At 40.7% G+C, this 22,042-nt stretch overlaps 1 protein-coding gene across 2 annotated transcripts in view; it reads right to left on the minus strand.

Annotated features, from left to right (window-relative positions):
• FBN1 (fibrillin 1) overlaps positions 1 to 22,042 on the minus strand; it is a 249,651-nt gene that overhangs the window by 22,796 nt on the left and 204,813 nt on the right. For both annotated transcript variants that reach the window (XM_036924512.2, XM_036924514.2), the window contains exons 44-53: positions 19,760 to 19,885; positions 16,341 to 16,463; positions 12,560 to 12,685; positions 10,542 to 10,658; positions 9,582 to 9,710; positions 8,818 to 8,937; positions 6,358 to 6,483; positions 2,450 to 2,599; positions 1,989 to 2,054; positions 1,601 to 1,717 (exon numbers count right to left, since the gene is read on the minus strand). In XM_036924512.2, the coding sequence (XP_036780407.2) occupies positions 1,601 to 1,717; positions 1,989 to 2,054; positions 2,450 to 2,599; positions 6,358 to 6,483; positions 8,818 to 8,937; positions 9,582 to 9,710; positions 10,542 to 10,658; positions 12,560 to 12,685; positions 16,341 to 16,463; positions 19,760 to 19,885 (1,200 nt within the window). The remainder of the gene's footprint in view (positions 1 to 1,600; positions 1,718 to 1,988; positions 2,055 to 2,449; positions 2,600 to 6,357; positions 6,484 to 8,817; positions 8,938 to 9,581; positions 9,711 to 10,541; positions 10,659 to 12,559; positions 12,686 to 16,340; positions 16,464 to 19,759; positions 19,886 to 22,042) is intronic.

Here is a 22,042-nt window from a genome sequence, read left to right on the forward strand (position 1 = left end):
ATTCTCATTCTGTCCTTGCAAGAAAGGAGTGCACATGTCTTATTTCCCCAGATTTGCAGTTGTGCAATTTGACTTGCTAAGTGTCAGTGTCAATAACAATACCTGGGCTTTTAGCCCTTAAGCTGCCCTCCTCCGTGAGTGTCTCCAGCCTCCCACATTCTGAAAAAGTAAATCTATTGGAAATAGAAGGTCAAAGGGCTAAAACAAGGCTTCTCTCACAAGGCAAAATTTTTCACTTATTTAAAGCTAGAAATATATCTCCAGTTGGGCCTTACATTACATCATTCTCTAAGAAGCCTTAAATATGATGGATTTTTGCCAGATATAAAATAGAAGACTAAGCTTAGGCAAAATAAGAGGTTAAGCAAAATTAATACACTGGATAAAATCAAGATTCAAGTAGATTTTGTTATTCTGTTGAAACCAGATGGTTTATATTAGGCAGAATAAAGGCTACAAAGAAATATGTTTAATGTATGATCTCTCTAAACAACTATGGAGAGAGAGAACAGTCTTACCAAGGAGTTCTAAAAAATATATATGCCTCCTAACCCATGTACTAAGCATACTGACTGTTCTTAATCTGACACATTTCTTAGGGGGAATATTTTCCTTTGAGAAAGGAAAATTTTGGACAAATAATATTGTAATTTTAGCTATCTAGGGCACAGAAGAGTAATGGACTATCATCAAGGTAGGAGGGTAGGGTAGAGAGACCTGGGTGAGCAGATACTTTTCTTGAGTACATAGTAGCAACTAACTGAAGACTGCAAAGACTTTGACAACTTTGCTTTTGTTGTGCTATGAGGTTGCATTTCACTGTTAAGAATATTATATTTCCTTCAAGTTCATAAAAATCACAGTTATCATTTATTTTTAGAGCTACACAGTAATTAGAAATAATTTAGTTCATCTGCATAATATTTTTTAATTCTATGGCCTAGAAAGACTAAAGAACTTGCTTTTCTTCCACAGCTACAACTGCAGGTGAAGTCTTCAGGCCCTGATTCCTTGAGTGGAAAGAATATTTTCTAATGCACATAGACAGACCTTCAGCATTTATGCCATTATTAATTCAGGTCTCTTGAATTGATTTGGATTGCTCAGATAAATCGACATAATATGTGGATTCAATTTGGAGTTAGTATGGAGGTCAGCCATAGGAACCATTCTCTGAAATTCTAAGAGGGTTAAATAAGAGGAATTTTTCACTGTGTACACAGCCCTTCATATTACTATTTTATAATTTTATAATTTATATATTGAGGAAATGCAAGATTATGACCATTACCAATTTTTAAAAAAATTTCACGAAGACTTTCATTATGATGTTGCTCTTTTCACTCTCTCTTCAAACATGTCCTGTGTCTTTGCCATTAGACTGTAAGGGTCATGCCAAGAAGGATCGTGTGGGCTTGGCTCACTGCTATAACTGTAAAGCCCAACACAGTGCCTGGAACATGTGCTAGATGAAGATAAATGAGTGAATGGATGAAACTGATTTCTGCCACATCTTGGTACTTATACTTCCTAGTGTGAGTGCTGTATAGCTTAATCTAATCTTTAAAATCCCAGTGGAGGAAACTGCTTTATGACTCACCCACACATTCATTCCCTTCCAGGATGTAACCAAAGGGACATTCGCAGCGATAGGAGCCATCTGTATTGATGCACTGCCCGTGCTTACAGACATCAGGTTCTTTGCACTCATCCATATCTTAAGCAAAGGAGGAAAAAAGTGAATAACAAGGTATTTTTTTAAACACAGAAGTAAACTCTGATCATTTCCATGTCTAATCAATGAAATATCTTATATTAGCATACATTAGCATGCAGTACAGTAATACAATTGGCATCAAAATGAAAAGACAAAAGGAGCTGAATTTTCCAAGGTAAACGCAGAGACCTAAGAACAGCTGGAGAAAGGGCAAGGAAGAAGCTGGTTGGGAGTATTAAGAAGTGCTGAGAATCCAGCACAGGCCACTCACCAACTGCTGAATCATCAGGTCCCACAATAATGCCACTTCCATAGGGACAGATCTGGCGGAAGGCCTCTGTGGTGGAGATGCACACTCATTAATAGATAGACCAATTAGATAATCAATAATAGGCAGTTAGCTACAGCCTCCTCCCCAAGCACTGTGTGATGGCCAAATTACCACCTGCTGAAGAAATCGGCAAACGATGAACAAGACAAGCCTGGATACCAGAGGAGGTTACCAAGATCCCCAGAGCTGGTGTGCTTCCTACTTGGGCCGCTATGATTCATAACATAGTTCAAAAGAAAAGAATGACCCAGCTCCCAAGATTAAATCATTTTAATGAACATTTTATCTAGACTTATAATTAAATGGAATTGTTTTATTTTCGTGAGGGCCTACAGTCTTTCTTATTTCATGCCAATCTGCACCTTGAATGACCCAAAGAAAAACGCAGGTGGTAGACATACCATCTGGCTCAGTGGGGCACAGCTCACAGGGGTCTCCCCAGCCTTCTCCCTTCAAGGCACAGCAGCATTCCTGCTTGGAGTGATTTCTGGATTTGGGTGATGAACACTTTCCTCCTTCAAACTTCGCATAGCAGTAGCTCATTCGCAAATCTGCAGCATAAATTCAAGAGACCCTTTAGTTGCTTTCCTACTAAATCATTACTGTATAATAGGAAATAAGAAATCATCCATCTTGCTAAATGTGTTCTCGTCTCATTCCTATACTAATACTCCTTAAGCAATTATAATAATAGCTGAGCTCAGATCTGTAAAGTCATAGGTAATTTTTGTAGAAAAATCTGATGAATACATCTCTGGGGCTTTCACCTTATTATTCCTCATTTTAGCCAATTTTCCAAAATAATTTGATGTGAATAATAAAATCCAACACTGTCACATTTTAAAACTGGTATCAGTGACTTCAGGTGGGGACGTTCAGAAATGCAATTATTCACAAGATCCTTCATTGATAGCTCTGCTTACACACGTGCTAGATAACATTTAGCCAGCACACTAGGCTGCGGTAGACCCCCCAGGTCTAGTACTCACTGATATCACACTAGGCTGTTGGTTTCATATCCTGTAATCCCTGGAACCAAAATAAAACCCATGATTCCAGGCATAGAGCAAATAAAAATGTGGCAATTTTTTTAACTGGCAAAAATACAACACAATGGTCATTCCCTGTGCAGCTACTCAATTCTACACACACACACACACACAAGCTTATTTCATTCAACAGAGAAAGGGAAAGTAAAGGGGAAGGCAGAGATTTGGGTGGATGGGAATGAGAATAATCTTTCTTCCAAAGAATATATTATATATTACAACATATATAATATCAATTATTTCTTGATGACTCCAACATAGAAGATGGACTCTTGTTCCTACAAAGTTCTCCAACATTGCGTGACATAATTTTGGAAACTGACTTTTCCATTTCTTACAGAGCAAACTGGGGGACTCTATAAAGTGAGCTCATCCAAGAGCCCGGAGTGTGTTTTCCCTCAAATTTGACTCCCAAAGCCTTGCAGATTCCTCTCTAGTTACACAGAGGCCAAAACCTTCAGGTTTAAAGGAAATGCTTTCCTATCCAGTTTGTACAATTCCCTTTTCTCTATTTCTGACCAGGCCTGCTCTCTCCTGTCACTGTTTTTCAATCCCAGGGAGCATACTACTGTCGTCACCCATGCATTTCTGTTAAAACAGTTTCACCAGCTTTTATTTCATGACAAAGGAGACAATGTAAGAATAACTGAGTTGCCAAAGATCACAGCAGGAAATTTTCATGAATAAAAGTAAAAATATCTATCTATCTATCTATCTATCTATCTATCTATCTATCTATCTATCTATCCATCATCATTCATATTTACCAGGCTCTGGTAAGCCAGATTCAGTTGTCCTTCCTTATGAATTTGTTTAACTTCTTCAACCAACTCTTCCAGATAAATTATCTTGCTAGTTTCTACTCTACTTCTACATCTGTTAAAATCAGGAACATTTTGGTGAACTACTCTTCTGAAGGTCAAGAACAATAAAAGCCAGCCCCCATCCTGCAGCATGTCTGCCATCCAAATGCTGGCTTTGCTGTGAAGCTTCAGGATTTAACAAATAGCAGTTTCTTGCAGAACACCTTTTGATTTGCTTCACTTTTCAAGTTCATTGTCACATACAATGTGTTGTATTTATCAGTGCTGTTTTTATTATTTATGCCTATAACTGTCTTAAGATATAATCTAGTGACTATTCACAAAAATGTCTCAACAAATATATCAAAACTTAATTTTCTCCTTTGTCTTCCAGCTTGTCATGTTTCTTTTAAACCTAGGTACATGCATGTTCTCATACTGGTCTCCTAAAATTCTCCTTCCCTTTTCCTTTCATCATTGACCCCATTCCATACTCCAGCCCTGTTTCCCCAACACCACTCTACCACCCTATCCCCTGAAAAAAAATCCAGGCATTATCGAGGCTCAAACACATGCAGTTTAGAGTGAGACTAAGTGACAAATTTCCTTCAATGAACTCAGCCAGTGGGTGTGGCTTGTTTACAATGGCCAGCCTTCAGACGCCAGGTTCCCTTCACCTGAGTCCTATCACATCTGTTCCTCCAGAAACATTATTTGTGGTTCTGTATAATTTTCTCAGTTTATGGGCAACAGAAGCCTGACTCCTAATTCATAATCTTACACGATTCTTAACCCAGCTCTTGATTCCCTGGCTCCAGCAGAATCTATGCTCTGTGAGGGATTTAATTTGCTTGTGGTGATTCTCTAGAATTGGTTTATTAATCAAAGGTGCCTTGGATTGGGAAAGAGAGCTGTGCTCACCCACACTTTAACTAGGGCTCGCTAGGATGCCTGTTTACCAGTCCACCTGCAAACAGGCCTTCATGACCTCTGAAATTTCACCAGAACTACAAGAGTCACTTTCCCTGCTTGCATTCCTCAATTCTGGCTCTGCCTCTTGGAGCTGAGCATGTGGCAGCACTGCTCACAGCTGGGCTGATTCTTCCTGCAGCGTTAGCTTGCTCTGTGACAGGCCAGTGCAAATTGAATTAATAGCCTATGAGTTTCCTACGGCCTGCCACATCGGCAGATTCACACCTGGTTTCTCCCCACTTTCTTTCCAAACTCAGGCCAAGCCAAAGGCACATGAAAACAAGGCAGTAGGAGTTAGAAGTTATCTGGCTGGTCTGCACCATGAGGACAGAATATCTGCTCGAATCAAGCACCACCCAACCCACACCCCTGAAATCCACACGGGCCCTGAGAGCCACCTCTAAGATCCAACAAACCAGACAGTCTCAACTCCCCTTTCACACTTAAATACCAGGTGACAAAAAGGCCAGCTGAAGCATAAAGGGAATCAGCAGAATAGCAAGAGCCTATGAAGAACTCAGAAACTCAGAACCTAAAACAAAACAAAGCTGTGTTATATATTCGATCAGATTGGTTGGACAGGTATTATTATTGTTTAAAATGAGAAAATTGATCTTCCAGAAGATTAAATGACTTGCTCTAGTCTAAAAACGGCAGTGCCAAAGCCCCAAACCCAATTTCTAGAATCTTAAATGATATCCATTGCCTCTTATTTACATGGAAGGAAGCAAAATGAAACAAAACAAAATAACCCCTGAACAATAAAATACAAAATCAAGCACAGAGGGCTGAGGGAGGGGAATATGTGTGCTCAGGTGGGTTTTTGGTCCTGAATTCACTAAACTAGTTTACATAAGTAGATAAACACATGCAATTGTATTGCTTAGTACATATAAACAGTTTTCTGGGACATAGTACACAGTGCTATGCCTAAATTCAGGTTCCCTTATGATCTGTTTTTTTAAGTTCACAAGTATTATTCCTGAAAACAGACTACGGCCCAGCAAGAATCCTGGTCAGTTCAAGTTTACTTTTCTGTTTTCTTAGAAAACTTGTGATGTAAGGGATAGACACTATATCCTGGGAACATATGGAGTCATCTGCATTTTTTGACTGAAAGCCTAAGTTTTGGTCCAAATTTACACCAATTACTCTTCAGAGGCAGAGATCATGTAGCTGACCTTCGCCCAGTCTGCTGTCCTTGGTGCTCATAGCTGGTGGCCCGCTGATCGACCTGTCAGCATCTACGCTCTTAGTGGGGAGACAGGTGTAAGTGCCAGGAGAGTTGTCATATAAGCAACCATACCTTGATGGATGAGTAAAAAAATGAACTTTCTGACATATGGTAAGCATTAGACCTCTAGGGGAATGAAAACTCTCCATCTTCTCTCTCACAAAGAATCAAAGCTTTGCCATGTTTAAAAACTAAAACCACAATGCGTAAACACAGAGTAATGAAGGTTTAAAGCCTTCAAAGGCACTTACCTTGGCACCTTCTTCCAGTGGAGGACAAGGAGAAGCCATCTGGACACAGACATTTGAAGCTGCCTTCAGTGTTACTGCATGTGCCCAGGGCACAGATTTCTGGCTCTTCAACACACTCATCAATATCTAAGAGAATTACACGTGTCACAGTCAAAACACCACCCGGTACCAAACACAAGGTGTCGAAGTACAAAGTGCAACTTAATTTCAAGGCTCTTCGGTAAGGAAGATCTTTCCTGTATCATAAGGCTCTGAGTCATGTGTTTTAAAAAATTAATTTTGACATTTCTTATGTAAAAATAAAGTCTGTGGGTGCCTTCTACAGGATGCAATGACAGACATTCCTTACCCAGACTGAGTTGCTTGATAATTAGAAAAGGTTGGAGTAATTTTATGCTGTCCTAAACTAGGAAAGAAGTAAGAAACTCCAGTCTGACTTCACAACTGCACAGTAAGCAGAAGCTCTGAAATTTTAATTGTGTTGACACTTAGTTGTAAGATCAAGGTCTTTAAACCCTTCTACCCATCTACAATGCTTTCCTCAATACCCCACATTATAGTCCTAAAACTATGAATTTTACTCATGAAATTAATCCTATGCAATACAGTCTAAAGATATCATGGGAGATGGGGCTCCTAAGTCTCATTTGCAGATTAATTTCTGAAGACACAAAAATACTTCCTAATACAGGCTGTAGTTTCTCTATCATACAGTACATAGGAATTTGATACACTTATAATTATGACATGTCTTCTTTAGTGTATTAACATATCTTGGCTACTGTGAAGGGGTGATTATAGGTGGTCTGCAGTGAAGTATGAATGGCTTGGGTAACCATGTACCCTAGTTTGCCTGGGAGAGTCTTAGTTTATGCCTGTTGTCCTGGCTTCATTATTAATAGCACCCTCTTGAAAATTGTCTCGGGGTGATCAGTAAATTACATGATTATCCTGTGTATGAAAAAAGCATGGCCACTCTTTCCAACAGACTTCCCTATCCTTTCCCCTGACTTTCAGTAGGAATTTGTAGTGAAAAAGTTAAGCCTTGACTCTAAGCCATGATATTTTTATGGAAATACTTTTTTCAATAAAACATGTTTTTTTTGTATCTTGAGGCTCTTCATTTTCACATTCGTGCAAAGAGTTCTACGCACACCAAAATGTATTCTCATTACACAACTTTATTCCAAAGAGGCCTAACTAAGGAAGAGTTAGGAAATTAACTCTGCTCTCTTGACTTAATATTGTAAATACCACACAATAGATATTCTAGAAATGTGCAATATCAAGTGATTATCCTCCTGTACAGTGCGAAACCAGCCTCTTCACTCCACACTATTATGTTGCATTTATAATTACAGCATGTTTCCTGTAATGCATTAACGAAGCTGAATCACTGGTGGTGATTGAATTACTCTGTTTCACACTCCCTCCACACCCACATCCAATCTTTTCATAAAAGAAAAGCCAACTTTTGTAAAAATGCTCACGAATTTATTTTTGATTGTTGTTTTGTGATTGTTATGATTCTATGGTAGAAATTAACCTCTAGGTGACGACTTCATAAGGGTGGGGACAAAGATTGTAGAGTGGGCACATTTATTGACTATTTGGGAAGTTGTTTTTTCTTTCTATACATTTCCATTCTGTTCAGTATAGGTGAGTTTTGTATTAATTATGGAATGATTAAAGCCAATCTTTAATAAAAGTAAAATAACTCATAATAATTTGCATTTAGGCCTAACTTTGATCAAATGTTTGCATTTAGAATATTATCACTTGATTGCAATTTGAATTGGCTATATAATAAAATTTCTCATTGAGGATAGTAAAAGTGGAGAAGATGCTTATTCAGTATGAATTAGATACAGACCTGTTCATAGGTGGGAGCATAGACTAGGTGACTTCTTAAAATCCTTTCAACCTACTTACTTATGAAGTTCGGGCAATTAAGGTCTTTCATTCAATTCAATGACATATATATTATGGAATGCAGTGGTATAAAACTTGCCGAGAATGTATTTGTATTAACACATTTCCATCACTCTATAGGCCAGAACAACATAGACAAGTTACACAGCCACATTCATCTAACCTTGAATGTGGTCACTTAAAGATTTTAACTGGAAACAAGAAGCTATTTTTAGTTGCAACCAACAGACACTTAAAAATATGTAATCCAGGACTTTTCAAAGTTGCATAAAAACTCACTGGAAAAGGGTCAGGGTCATATGACACCTATGTGCACAGAGCAAACTAGCTTCATCAGTGAGTCTGAGAAGTCCAGTTCTTATCTTATCACCTACGTATGAGGCGATAAGTCACAGTCTCTGCCCTTGGGTTTGTTTTGGATAAAGTATTCCAAAATGAAGACCATTGCACATCACAGAAACTTTGACTTTGACAGTGCCAGGGCAGTGAACAATAGTGCTCATTTCCAAACACTGACAGGCCCCCTACCTTCACACTTGTCATTTTGTAGACTGTATCCAGGTGGACAAATGCATCTGTAGGACCCATCCAAGTTTTGACAGGTGCCTGGTGCACATTTTCCAGGTTCTAGAAGACATTCATTGACATCTGCCAAGAAAAGGAAAACAGAAAGAAGAGGTTCCTACTGACATGATTTCCATCAAGCAATTAAAATTCAAAGAGATGGGAATCATATCAAAGAAATACAAAAAAACGAAAGTCCACAAAACTCTACCATGGGTAAAAATGAATGATGCAATAAAAACAAGCTCTATCACCTTTCAGATGTGTGCAATATAAAAACCATATTTTATTTGACTTACCATAAATTACATATTTCCAGAAAAGTAGAGTATGTGAAAAGTCAATGGGTATAAAGACTTCTGAGGGAACCCGAAAGATTACATTAGAGTTTACTAGGAAGTTATTTTGAAGAAAAAAAAACAAGAAAGGGAATTACAATGGTTTATAGAACAATCTAGCTGTCAGATTTAACGATTTAACTGTTTTCTGTTGGTACAATAACTTAATTTTTAAAAATAGGGAGAAAAGTGGCATGTATACCATATATATGTGTATATATACATATGTATATACACACACACACACAGAGTTTACAGACAAGATCAGTGTAGCTCTACTCTGAGTGTTTTCCTGCAGGGATCTGGAGGAAGGGTTGTAGTAGAGATGTGTGATCCTCTGAGTGGGCTCTGCGCGTGTTCCCCGGAGGGACACTCTGGGGCAGCACTCACCCACGCAGGTTCTCCCGTCCGGAGCCACCTCATAGCCTTCGTGGCACTGACACTGAAAGGACCCCACGGTATTGATGCACTGGCCATTTCTGCAAAGGTTCCCGTTTCCAGTTGCACATTCATCCACATCTGCCAACAGAGAAAACAATCCTTTGCTATATTCCAAAGAAAATGTCACAGCCTCAGCAATAATCAAAACCTTTAGAGGGAAAAATACTTTTTCTGAATTTCAGTGGCCTTTGCTGCCTCAGGCAAATGTAAGAAATGCCAGGGGCAATTTAGTCTGTCCTAATAGGCCTGCCTTGACTCATCTGTCAAAACCTAACTAGATCACATGATTCTATGAATTGGAGATTTGTAATTTATATTAGAATTTGATATGAGCCTCATTTTGATCTTCCTTTCAGCTTCATTTTTAAAGGTTAAAATTAAATTACTAAAACACAAGATAGCTGAAGGCATCATTAAGTAGTCTCATAATTAGAAGGATATAAAATTTGCCTCTAGCACAATATAAAATTTGGTTCATTTCTCACTTATGAATAACCTAGCATGTTTTATATGGAAGATTTCATTGATTCCATTATTTACTTTTTTTCAGAGAGGCTATCATGACACATCTAGACAAGCAAATCCACATTTTTCCTGAATTATGTAATTTCTATACAAAGAATCCTTTTTGCATGTTTTAAAACATAATAGATTTATTTTGAAATTTATTTAATTTACAACACAGTATACATAAAAATTATAGCTGCTAATGAGTATTTTAATTAAAGTAATGGCTGCAGTTACTATATTTGACATTTAATTAACACACTACATTTGACAAGTCTTTTAACCAACTGTTATGTGATGGCATATATTTAAAAAAAAGACAGCTGGCACACAGGAGAGGATGCTAATATAAAGGACACACATAAAACTGACCTCCTCGGTGGCCCGCTCTTGCATACGCACCTATACAGTCATTGTTGTGAGACAGGATGAAACCATGGTTACAGCGGCAGTTGAAGGAACCGATTGTGTTTCGGCAAGTCCCGTTCCCGCAGGCATCTCTCTCACACTCATTTATGTCTAGTAGGAGCAAAGGTCATAGGGAAAAATCATTATTAACAGAAGAAGAGGTTTGGCAGTTCCCTGGGTCATAGGGCACTTGAAGTTCACAAAGTGTCAGCCGTAGAGAATTTCGTGATGTGGTACCAGCTCCACGGAGGCAGCTCCCTGCAAGATTCAGTCAAGAGACCAGGATCTCAGCCTTGGGAATAAACGGTTTCTTTGGTTGGCATATGAAAGAAGGCAAGCTAAGGACATGAGAACTGGACAAGAAGTATTTTACTCTATTTACTTCTAGAATTCTCCACCCTTGCCACTTTTCTCAAATATTTTCACTTGGAAATGGAAAATTCTGTGTGCATCTGGGCCTGGATTTGCTGCCACTTTTGGCAAACTTCAGCTTTTAAGATTCTCACTGCAATTTACCAAAAAGTGGTGAGTCACCCGGTATTACCCCAAAAACAACAACACAATAAGTTAGCTAACACACCTGGTATTTTAGACATCCTTTCCTTTTTTGCAGTCCACCCCTTAAAAAACCATGACCACTCCTGCCAATGGTGACTTGTTACGTCACTCTTCTAAACTGTCCCAGTGTGATGACACTTACTCTGGCTCTTCTCATTCACTCTTGCGTTGCTGTTAGTCTTTTTATTGGTCTATGACTTTTCTCTTTTACTACCTTGTACAGAGCTAACATCTTTCTTTAAAGAGTGGATGTGCAATATTAAGGAGAAAATTAAAAATTTAAATGAAAGAAAGTTGATACGGTTGGTTTGTGAGAGGGAGACAGAAGTAGGAGGGCCAGGGTGAAGGGAGGAGGAGGGATTGGAAGGCAACATCTCGGGTTAGCAACACAAACTGTCAGAGTTAGGATCTCCTTTCCTTTCAAATTTGAGACGTGAAGATAAATTATCTATAATCCTAAATCAGGAAATGTTGCTGACCCCAAAGTGATCCCAAGGTGTAGGTGGTTGAAGACTGCATCCAGATGAGTCACCCAACCAGCAATCAAGAACTTCTGCCTTCATTCATTTTTAGCCAGGCTAGGCAGGTTCTCTGGAGATTCCAGATAATTCAGATGCAAGAGGGAGAAAGAGAGTTGGGCAGGGTCTCATGGCCGTGCAGGGTGAGCTTCCCAGAGATGAGCAAGGCAGACTATCCTGCTTTAATCTAAAACTTGTAATCTGCTCTGAAGAAGACAAACCTTTACGAGAATGTTCCCTGATGGATGAATCCAATTAGAGCCAAAGGCAAGCACTTTAAACACTACTTTACTGACTGTTCTTTTCCAGCTGTGAAACTGATTCATGTTCATGAAGTACCCAAAAGACTTAATGGATGTTGCTTTAAAGTAGAAAAAGAAAGGAAAGAAAAGAGAAAATGATTGATTACATATTGAATCAGCATCCTGATTCAGTACTGAAACCAAGGAAGAGATTTAAAATCTTGGGCTCTTTTCCATTAAGAAAATGTTTCTTTTATATTTTTTGCCTTTATAGAATCTATACATTTGGTTCTGAGAATCTGGTGCAAACTAAAGGCCCTTCTCAATAAACATTCATTCTGAAACACTCAAAAGATGCACTCTGTTCCAATAAGGCAAACCCACATGGATATTATAAAAGAATAATAGGCTACTAACATTAATAAAAAGTCATTTTTTGTCTTAATGTCTTTCTCAATTTTTCCCTTACTCAAAAGTTTTTCTGAGCTGACAGCCAAATGAATATCAAGGAAGAGTTTGCTTATGCTCAGATTGCCAGATTACTAAAGGATGTTAATGCTACATGTCTGTTTTTATTTTATAACTAGCAAAGTACCTAATGAAAAGTTTAGCATGACTCTTATATATATTCAGATGTAAATGGATTTTCCAATAGGATATGAAATAAGAAATGAAATGATCATCACATACTCACCCAAACACATGGTTTGATCAGCATTTGTTTTAAAACCAGTGTGGCAAAGGCAGTAGAAGCTTCCAACTGTGTCGATACACTGCCCGTGGCTGCATATATTGGGGATTTCTTGACATTCATTGCGATCTGCAGACATAAAGCATAGTTTGGGTGAAGCTTAGAAGACCAAACAGAACTGAATCACTTCTAGATATTATTCTCAGCTCTAATCCTGGCTCTAAACTAAGCCAGTAAACCAAGACGCTGGCATTAGAAGTTATTTTCATCACAAAACTGGTTAAAATCTCTCACTTACGGGGCATATTCCCAGTATGTTAGCAATACATGATGCAATGAAAAACCAGGGCAGTATAAAAAAAATGTTCTGCAAAACGAGAAAATTTAAGAGGGAGAAAAACCCAAGCTGGGAGATAATTTTTTTGATTATCTGCTTGAGCAGTGTCACAGGCTGTGGAATGAATTTAAGTGTTTTTGTCCAGTCAAGATCTGGTGCCTCAAGTCATGGGCCTTCATGACTTCCTCTGGAAATGTGTACCAAATTCAAACAAATCCCATGGCTAAGATAGGTTTTCCTTACGGACAACCTACACCGTCCCCAGTTCGAATTCCGCCTCACTGTTCTGTCTCCCTCCCATGACCTTTTGTCCCTTCTTAGCCAAGTTCTTCATGCCTACAACGTGGCTCCTTTTAGCACTTGATGATCCTCACGGTGTTTCTTTCTTTTTATTCAGATTCATTCAAAGGAAAGCCCTGTCATCTTGTTTCTGCCAGTCTGAGGCTCTAAGTTACACTCATCAGCAACTGACTCTTTGTTGCCCTCCTGAAATGTGAGGACCTGAGGGGCAGAATTTATTGTATGAATCCAAAAATGACAGTGACATACCTACTTATGCCTATAATTTGATTTTTTTAAGTTCTCAGTTTCCTACATCTAGGGTAAATGTAATTTAGAGCACTGTGTTATCTTGATTTTCCTGTCGTCACAAAAGAAGGCAAATAGTGGAATGCCCACCCGAGGGTGAATACTATAGGGCACAGCAGCACTTTGCTCCCTGCAGAATAATCTAGACTGGATGTTTGCTCGCCCTGTCTACTGAGAAGACAGCGACTGGGAATGGGCACTTTTTGCCACACAGAGTGGTCGTACCATGGCACAAGAGAAGATAATCCCCTCCATTCCATGTGCTCAGGCTGCCATTTTTATGACTTCCTCCTTCCAATATACAGAACAGGTAGAGCTGATGAACTGCCATACTGTCTAAAAGTCTCAAGTGAGCTTGAGTATATCACTAACAGGGGAAATTGGGATAGAGCAGCTTAAGGGCTTCTGCTAGCCTAAGCAGAAATGCTAGCTAACCTAACAAATTATGAGTATGGGAAAATGGATTTTCCTGCTCCCTGGGATAGGTAAAGGAAATTGATTTCCATTGCCAAGCCCTGTGAAGGAGCAGATTTTTGAGGAAAGATGTTTCAGGGCCTACCATGGTTAGCCTAAATCCTGGGCACCCTCAGGAAATACTGGATCTGGCAGTATCTAAGGGCCTGGGTAAGTAGAGCGTGAAGGATCTTCTTAAAAGGGAACCCTAGTGAGGAACTGTCTTTCCTACATTGCCTATTTCATGATGGTTCTAAGAAAAGGAAACACAGAGTACTCTGAGGTTCTGTTGGTGAAACAGAAAGTTCTATATAATTCCAGAGAACTTAAACATGAAGTTCACTTTGTCTGAGACCAGAAAGTGAGGTCGCCACACGCACCAGGATTTGTACTCCTAGGCGATTATGTCTGAAGTTGAGATAAGAGGTTTAAACAGGGAATTGGGGGGAAAAATGCACATAGTCAGCGGAGAGAGAAGAGACCGTGAGGAGGTAGCTGGGAAGAACATGTCTCTTGTCTCTAGTCGGGCAAGACACTGTGGAAAGGGGCTGCTGCATTAGCTCTGACTCTACAGCTCCTGAGGTCAGACTAGCACCCTGGGCTTAGACACCTGATTGTCCTCTCAGATCTCTTAGCAGCAATGTAGCTAGAATGGTGCCAGCTGTGATTTGGGGTTTGAAAAGATATACTTATGGATGCAAATAAAAATCTTAAAATGGAAAGAAAATTTTAGTTCTTTTCATTGTAAACACAGACAAGTATTTTACAACCTGTCCGAGAAATGCCATAGGATTGCATTCAAAGACATTTAAAGAGATTTTTAAAGCAAGATATAAATGAAGACATTTCTACAGTGAGGTAAGTCTTCAGCCCTACAGGCTGAATACTTGCTAAACTCAAGTACATTCCCTTTCTTTTGAGGATTCCAATGAATGAGGGGAAGTGAGCTCTGGCCTTCAACAACACTCATTCACAGCACCTATCTCAGGTTAACGCTGTGTGAGTTTTATTTGTGTTAATTTTCTACAAGAAAATCTGACAGGGCTTAAGCCCCAGCAGGCTCCTGGTTGGATATCTTATCTTGGTGTATAAATAGCCTGTCCCACTTCTTGCCTGAGCATGAAATGGTGTGAAATGGCATGTTCTATATTATCAGCAATTCCTTATTTTGATTGGAATTATTTCACCCAGTTTCAAAGAAATATAAATTAAGAGCAAAATGCAGGGAAGTGTTATGAATGCCAAGTTTCAGTAGGGTATTGTGACTCATATCAGAGACATCCCCATTTTTCCTGTCCTGTTTTTTAATACATGGATAACAACTGCTCTGTTGACAAAATCCTAAACCCTTGCACATGTTCCTTGAAGACCAACAAAACAAGTCTTGATTCTCAAAGCGAGTTTTTGTTCTGCTATTACATCCCCTTCCCACCAAGGTCTCATAAAACAATGCAAAATACCCTACAGAGAGCAGAGCACTTCCTACCACTTCATCATTGGTAAGCAAGGAAATCCAAGGAATCTGACACATTCCCTTCCTTGCGTTGTTTGATTCACAAATGTATAAAATATCCAGGAAACTCCCTGTGAAATGAACCATAAGCAAAATAACACATTCTTCCTGACCTCCTTGCTTAATATACAAAAAACTCACATGAAAATAATTCTGAGGTATTATTTTGCTTCTGGGTTGAAACACCAGTGTTTCAATTTTGATACCACTGGCTACAAGACACCGTCCAATATCTAATAACTTTACTGTCAGTTTAAGCTCATTAACATATGCATCCTCCTTATTTCTACCACATCCCTGACAGAGCAAACAACAAAGAAAGCTCACCTCTAAAGGACAGTTTCTTATTTTACTGGAGTTGAATTCTAGTTAATATAAGGCTGTTGATGTTTGCTGCCCTCAGTTCTGTAAAATGGTCTTTTTGCTCTTTATGCAGGTTTATCTGGCCCAGCTCAGGACAGCTGCAGGTCTAGATTCGGGGTAAGTGGTGGAGATGGTGACACCTCACCTGCCTAAGGGGAATGATGTGAAAAGGAAAAAGCATTTGCACTTGACTGCTGCCCAGGGGAGCATGTGTGCGTGTGTGCATGTGTGTGGGTGTATTTGTGAGAGCTGATGTTTGCCAAGTGGGGCAGCAGATGGGCAAATACAAGGTCTACATATGTGCATGATGTACTTCTGGTTTTGAAAACATCAACTCTGTAAAGGGGAAAAAACTTAAGTGTTTAGAGATTTCAACAATTATTCTTTTTTCCAGTTTAGTGACTAGAGTTCAGCAGTCTAGATCTTAACTTATGGATTCTTCAACCTAACCATCTCAAAAAAGCCCCTGATCTGCCACCTGGGGGGGAGGACCCATTGGGTGGGCGCGTCCAGCAGCGGGAACTACGTACCATGGCACTGCCCGGTGGAGGTGAAGCGGTATCCCGGCTTACAGTCACAGCGGTAGCTGCCTGCCGTGTTGATGCACTCCGCATTGCGCTGGCACACGGGACCGTTCTGACACTCGTCAATATCTGCGAGCAGACGAGAACTTAATCAGAAGGAGAACAGCATCTGGTGTCAAGTCGATGAAGCCTCTCCCATGAAATATTTATATTGTCTTATTTTGATCAGTTCTATTGAACAGGCAATGGAGGACTGAACATGTATTTTCTAATTTTTCCATTTTACTAATATTTTTCATAAATGCAAGCACTGGATTTGTGACCACATATGATACACATGTCTAAAAAGAAAGGTATGAAACTCAGCTGCTAGGGCCAGGACTTGATATGTGTATAGGAAATCCTGTATTTGCTCAAAGCCCCAGGGTTTTATCATTCAGTCAGGCTGTTTTTGTCTGGAGGGTTATAAGGTCTGAAGGGCAAGCATCTCACTCCCTGCTGTGCATAGAATCACTGTGGATCTTTTTGAAAGGCAGATTCTGACTCCGCATGTCTGGGGAATGGCTTGGGATTCTGCATATCCAATAAGCTCCCAGGTAATGCTGGTGCCCCTGGCCCACAGACAGCTCTCTGAGCTGTAGGGCTTCTGGGCTCTTCTTACATTACTGCTACAAAGCAGTCAAATCAAGGAAACTTAACATGACATGTTGCACAAAAACTACTGCAAACAACACAATGCTCACTATCAAAAAATAAAACGGATATTGTGTGCTCCAGAGGTCAAGGCGTATCTTTAAAAAAAAGTAAAAACCAAAAAACAAAAACCAGGTTCAAATTCATGGCACTGCAGCAGTTACTGCACAGTTCAGGCTATACCATGGGGCAAAATATATGTTCCCTGCCCCTGCACCTATGAAACAGTCTAATTCGGTCTAAGCTCAGTAAAGGGAATAAATAGCCCATGACACAGGTGGGAGTTGGCTCTGAGCACTAGTACTGGGGTTTTACACAGAAGTTGGCTCAGCCAACGAAGTTTTTCCCACAAGGGGGCAGCAAATACATCAACCTATGCCTCTTAGGCAGTGCTTTCTTGGTGGGAAACCCTTAGGACTACTGTCAGTCAGGGGGGGGTTTCTGTCTATGTGGGGTGGGGTGTGTCTCTCTCTGTAATAGACACGGAGCCTGCCTTGGGTTACAATGGGCCCACGACACAGCAACCCCTTGCCTGTGAGGTTTGCGCTGCTCTTAATTAAGACTGTACAGAAACAGAGAGGGTAGATTGTGTTGCTGGAGAAGCCACATGCTATCACAGACAAGAACGTCTGCCATGCATCAGCCTAACATCTGATGACACGGACACACACATGTGGGGAGAGCAGACACATGGATGTTCCCTGAATCATTTCTGGAATCCATTCCAATTGCAGGGTTGCTGACGCGTGTATTAGGCCAACCTTCATCTTCTGATCCTGAGAGCCAAGGGCTGGGAAGCAGCTGCTCTGGGATTAAATATTCACTCTGAAGATGGGTATCCTGAGAAAGGGAAACCAAAAGCTGGGGCACTTTGTAATCTCACTACCTGCAGAATACTACCCCGACAGCAACGTGCCCCGCGCTGGCACAGCTGGAGCTTCTCAATCTCACGTGGGTAGCAATGTCTAGGGTGACCTGGGGGTCATGGGTGGCCCTGCCTCTGGTTTCTGGCCAAGGGCTGCCACTTCAGCAAATACCAGTACCAAAGGGTACCTGGGTGAAGTACCCATCAAAGAGATCTCCAAACAGAAGAGAAGGGGAGGTGCCCCAAGAAGGTGGCGGGCATCCTGGGGCATGTTTGAAGGGGGGAAGGCTGTGGCTGGGGGAGGGCAGCCCGCCCTGGCTCTACGGGCTCGCCTGCTGTGGGCTCCTTTCTCCCGTCCGGCGCTGCGCTTCCTCTCCACACACCTGGCCCTCCATGGCCTCTCAAAGCCCAGGGGCTGGGGCCAAGGCAACGCCTCCAGGGACTATCTCCTGAGGAAGGCTCTGCATGGCTGCCGCCCCACTTCTACTCTCCCACACAGCAGGCAGAGGAAGGGACACATGACCACTGGGCCACAGTAACCAAAAGCTTAGTAAACAGAATGTAACAAGAAAAATACCATATTACTTCACTTATTTGTGGAATCTAAAAACGAAAGAAAACAGAATGAACAAAATAGCAATAGACTCACAGACACTGAGAAGTGACTGGTGGTTCCCATGGGGGAGGGGTTGGGGTGAGTGGATGGGGAGGGTGGTGGGAAGAAAGGAGCCCCAAAATCTTAATCATAATGTAAGTTAGTCAAGGGGAGGGTAGTACAGCACAGAGAAAATAGCCAATTGTTCTGTAACATCTTCCTGTGTTGACAGATGGTGAGGTTTAATAATGTGTGTAACTGTTGAACCACTGGGTTATATACTTTAAACCAATATAATATTGTCTATCAGGTATACTTTAATTTAAAAAATATCAGTAGGATTTTTCTTAGGAAAAAAAAAAAGAGAGAACTTAACAAGCATGTGCTTAGGTCTATACCTTTACTCATGGCTGGTAAGTTGTCCTGAGTGTAGGAGAAAAAAGTTTTTTTAACCTTAAAATGTTGATATATTTGCTCTAATACATGGTCTAAGAGTTAACCTTTTCTAGAGGTAATAACCTTTTCTAGAGGTTATTAGAACAAAATTCTGCTAGAGGCCCCAAGTTTAAGTATTAAATAGAAAATTATTCCAGCTATCCTAGGACACATGGTCTATTTCCTAACCAGTAATGTCTCTTTTACTAAAATGTAAAAGAACACTATCTTCCCCAGATGGAGGAAAAATATGAAGTGCTGTGAGGAATGCAGAGAATCACAGTACATACACATGGTGAGGGGAGGTAATCTGAAAATGAAAAAAATACCACTTGCATGCATGCCAACATTCTTCCTATAAAATCGAATTTGCTGTTCTTGCCATTTGGAATTCTCTCATGCATTTGGAGTATTTGCATTAGCCTTGTTTTCTCTTGGGAGTAGCAAAGGCTCCGTCTGGCAGAGAACACTGATTTTAAGATTCAAGTAAAGATGATTGCCCTCCACTTATGCTCACTTCCAAGCAACTGAAACAAAGCAATCTATGTGACCCACCCAGGAACTCAAGGCTTTTTCATCTATCGGCCGGGAAATCTAAAGCATTGTGTGCTGGAGGGGGTTGGGGAGTAGGGGCTGGGGAATGGACGTCCTGCTTTGTCCACAGGGAATTAGGAAATTTTTTTGCATGAGATTTCATGTTGTTCCACATGATGCCCTTCCTTATTGTGAGCACTTGATGGATATCTGAAATTCCAGTCATGAAACTGGCTGAGTGTGTGTGAGTAAGTAGCTCATCAGTCAGCTCATTTCTGGACATGATATAGTGACATCACTTACCTTCACAAACCAACAACTTGTCATTATAGAAGAAGCCCACTGGACATTCACATCGGAAGCTGCCAACCATGTTGATACACACTCCATTCTCACAGACCCCCGGGATCTCCCGGCATTCATCAATATCTAGAAACAGAGCAGCCACAGGTGAGCGACAGCGTGGCACATGATTCCTGTGCAGGGTGGGAAGTCAGCTGCTTCTAACCTCATATGCTATATCAAGTCCCAAACCAAAGAAGAGAAAGTGTGTGTGTGTGTGTGTGTGTGTGTGTGTGTGTGTATTGGGGTGGTGATGATGAAGTAGAGGACAGCAACAAATTCAAACTGAAATAACTGCTTTTCAGACACTCACATGTCTAACCGGATTTTGTATCTATCTTTTTTATTTTGCTTTAGACCATCAGCTCTGTCCAGGTAGTGGTCATCTCTGTGTCCCAGATGAGCAGGATAAAGTGACTGCTGAGCGTCAATGCCTTCTACCCCGAGTGCGTGGCGGTGTGTGGCTGGAATGGGAAAGGGGAGCTAGTGAAGAACAGGTAAGGAGCCCATGGTCATAGCCAACTCTGAGCTTTCAGACTCTACTTCAACACCCCCTTCCTCCTTCTCGTGGCTTTGAAAGGAGGAAAGTCAGGACTGGGGATGTAATCTGCACCTGGGCTGACGGGAAAGGCAGGGCAAGCACTGAGGAAGGCCTAGTAGACTGTGGCTTCTTAAGGCCTGGGGTGGGGCCTGGCTGCCGTACAGCACGCTTACAAATGTTGTGTCAATTAGAATTTGTTAAATTAAGAACCAGTATCTGAAAGTAGGGTCGGTGAGCATTAAAACAAGGCCAAAGGAGAAGTGAAAGCAGAGCCAGGACCCAGGCAGCTGAAGCGGAGCTGGCCAGCCGGTGAGCTAGCCTTGTGCACAGGCAAAGCTTTGCCTTCTCACCAGCTGCCTGGTCCACTCTCTGCTGGACCTGCTCTCAACTCCCAGCTACTCAGTGTCTTCCAGGATAATAATAGTATCCACAGTGACTCAACTGCTTTATGCCTGGTACGTTCCTCAAGCATTCAGCCTCAAGTTACTCACTGAATCATCACAGCCACCCTATGAGACCATCTCTAGGCACTATGACTATCCTCACTGAGGGATGATGGGACTGAGGCCAAGCCAGAGCACGGAGCTTGCCGAAGACCACACGGCTAATAAGAGGCAGAGCCAGGATTCGATATCAGGAATCTGCTAATAGGCTATCCTGCCTCCCTTATGCTTTTCCATATTGCAGTCATACAATCTTAACAAACCATGATCAAAGTGCTTGTTATCCTGGAGGCCCTCCACCAGCCCTTTGGAGGAGTTTCACAAAACATTTCAGAAGCTGGGAGGGGATGTAATGCTGTGGTCTTTCCAACCCACTAAACTTCTGGTACCTTTGTTGAGACACTTTTTTTTAGATATTACAGCTGGGAGCCTCTGCAAGGTATTTTGGGTAAGTTGTAAGAAGATGGCCAAAGACTTAAATAGAGCCTACAGGTACCACTAGAGTATCAGAATAATCACACTCTAAAGCCAACCTTTTTTTAAAGGGGAAATTTGACATGAATTTGTCATTCATGTTCTTACAAAGTTTTGCAAAGTAACATCACAACTATGTAACACTGGCAAACAAAAAACCTATTCAGATGACATTGTTTTAGTAGGGGTTAAAACATGAAATATGCACATTCGTTTGGAATATAAGTGCTATATTATCAAGTTTAACAATAACAGACAGGGTCAAATTTCTAGCCATTGTTAGGTATAAAAAAGCAAAAGGATATATTGAAAATTATATTTTCTTTCCCTGTCTGGATTTTATTTGAACTTCAACTTGAAGAAGTTTATATTTTAAGACAAGATTAATAAGCTTGTTATAGTTTAACCCCATATGAATGGGTCCACATGCCAACAATCTTAAGACCTTTCAGAAGGAGAGTACAAAGCTTAAATAAAACAAAGTTTCTCAGTCATCTAAATATTTTGTCATGGTGGAATTTGGTAACAATGAGTACATTGCTAACTATCACATTTCCATTTCTCAAGAGCTAGAGGCAAAGCAAGTGGTGAGTCAGGACTGGACTCTGGTCCCAGCTCTGTTATTAATTAGCTAGATGTCCTTGGCGGAGTCCCTTTCCCTTTCAGGGCCTCTGTCCCCTCAACTGTAGAGCAAGGCACTTGGACTAGATGATGTCTGAGGCCCTTCCAGCTCTACTAGTGGACAATGTAATGTTTCAGGTCTTTGCCTGCTGCCAACCTTGGAGG

Source organism: Manis pentadactyla, chromosome 11 (assembly GCF_030020395.1).
Source record: "Manis pentadactyla isolate mManPen7 chromosome 11, mManPen7.hap1, whole genome shotgun sequence".
Taxonomy (NCBI): Eukaryota; Metazoa; Chordata; class Mammalia; order Pholidota; family Manidae; genus Manis; species Manis pentadactyla.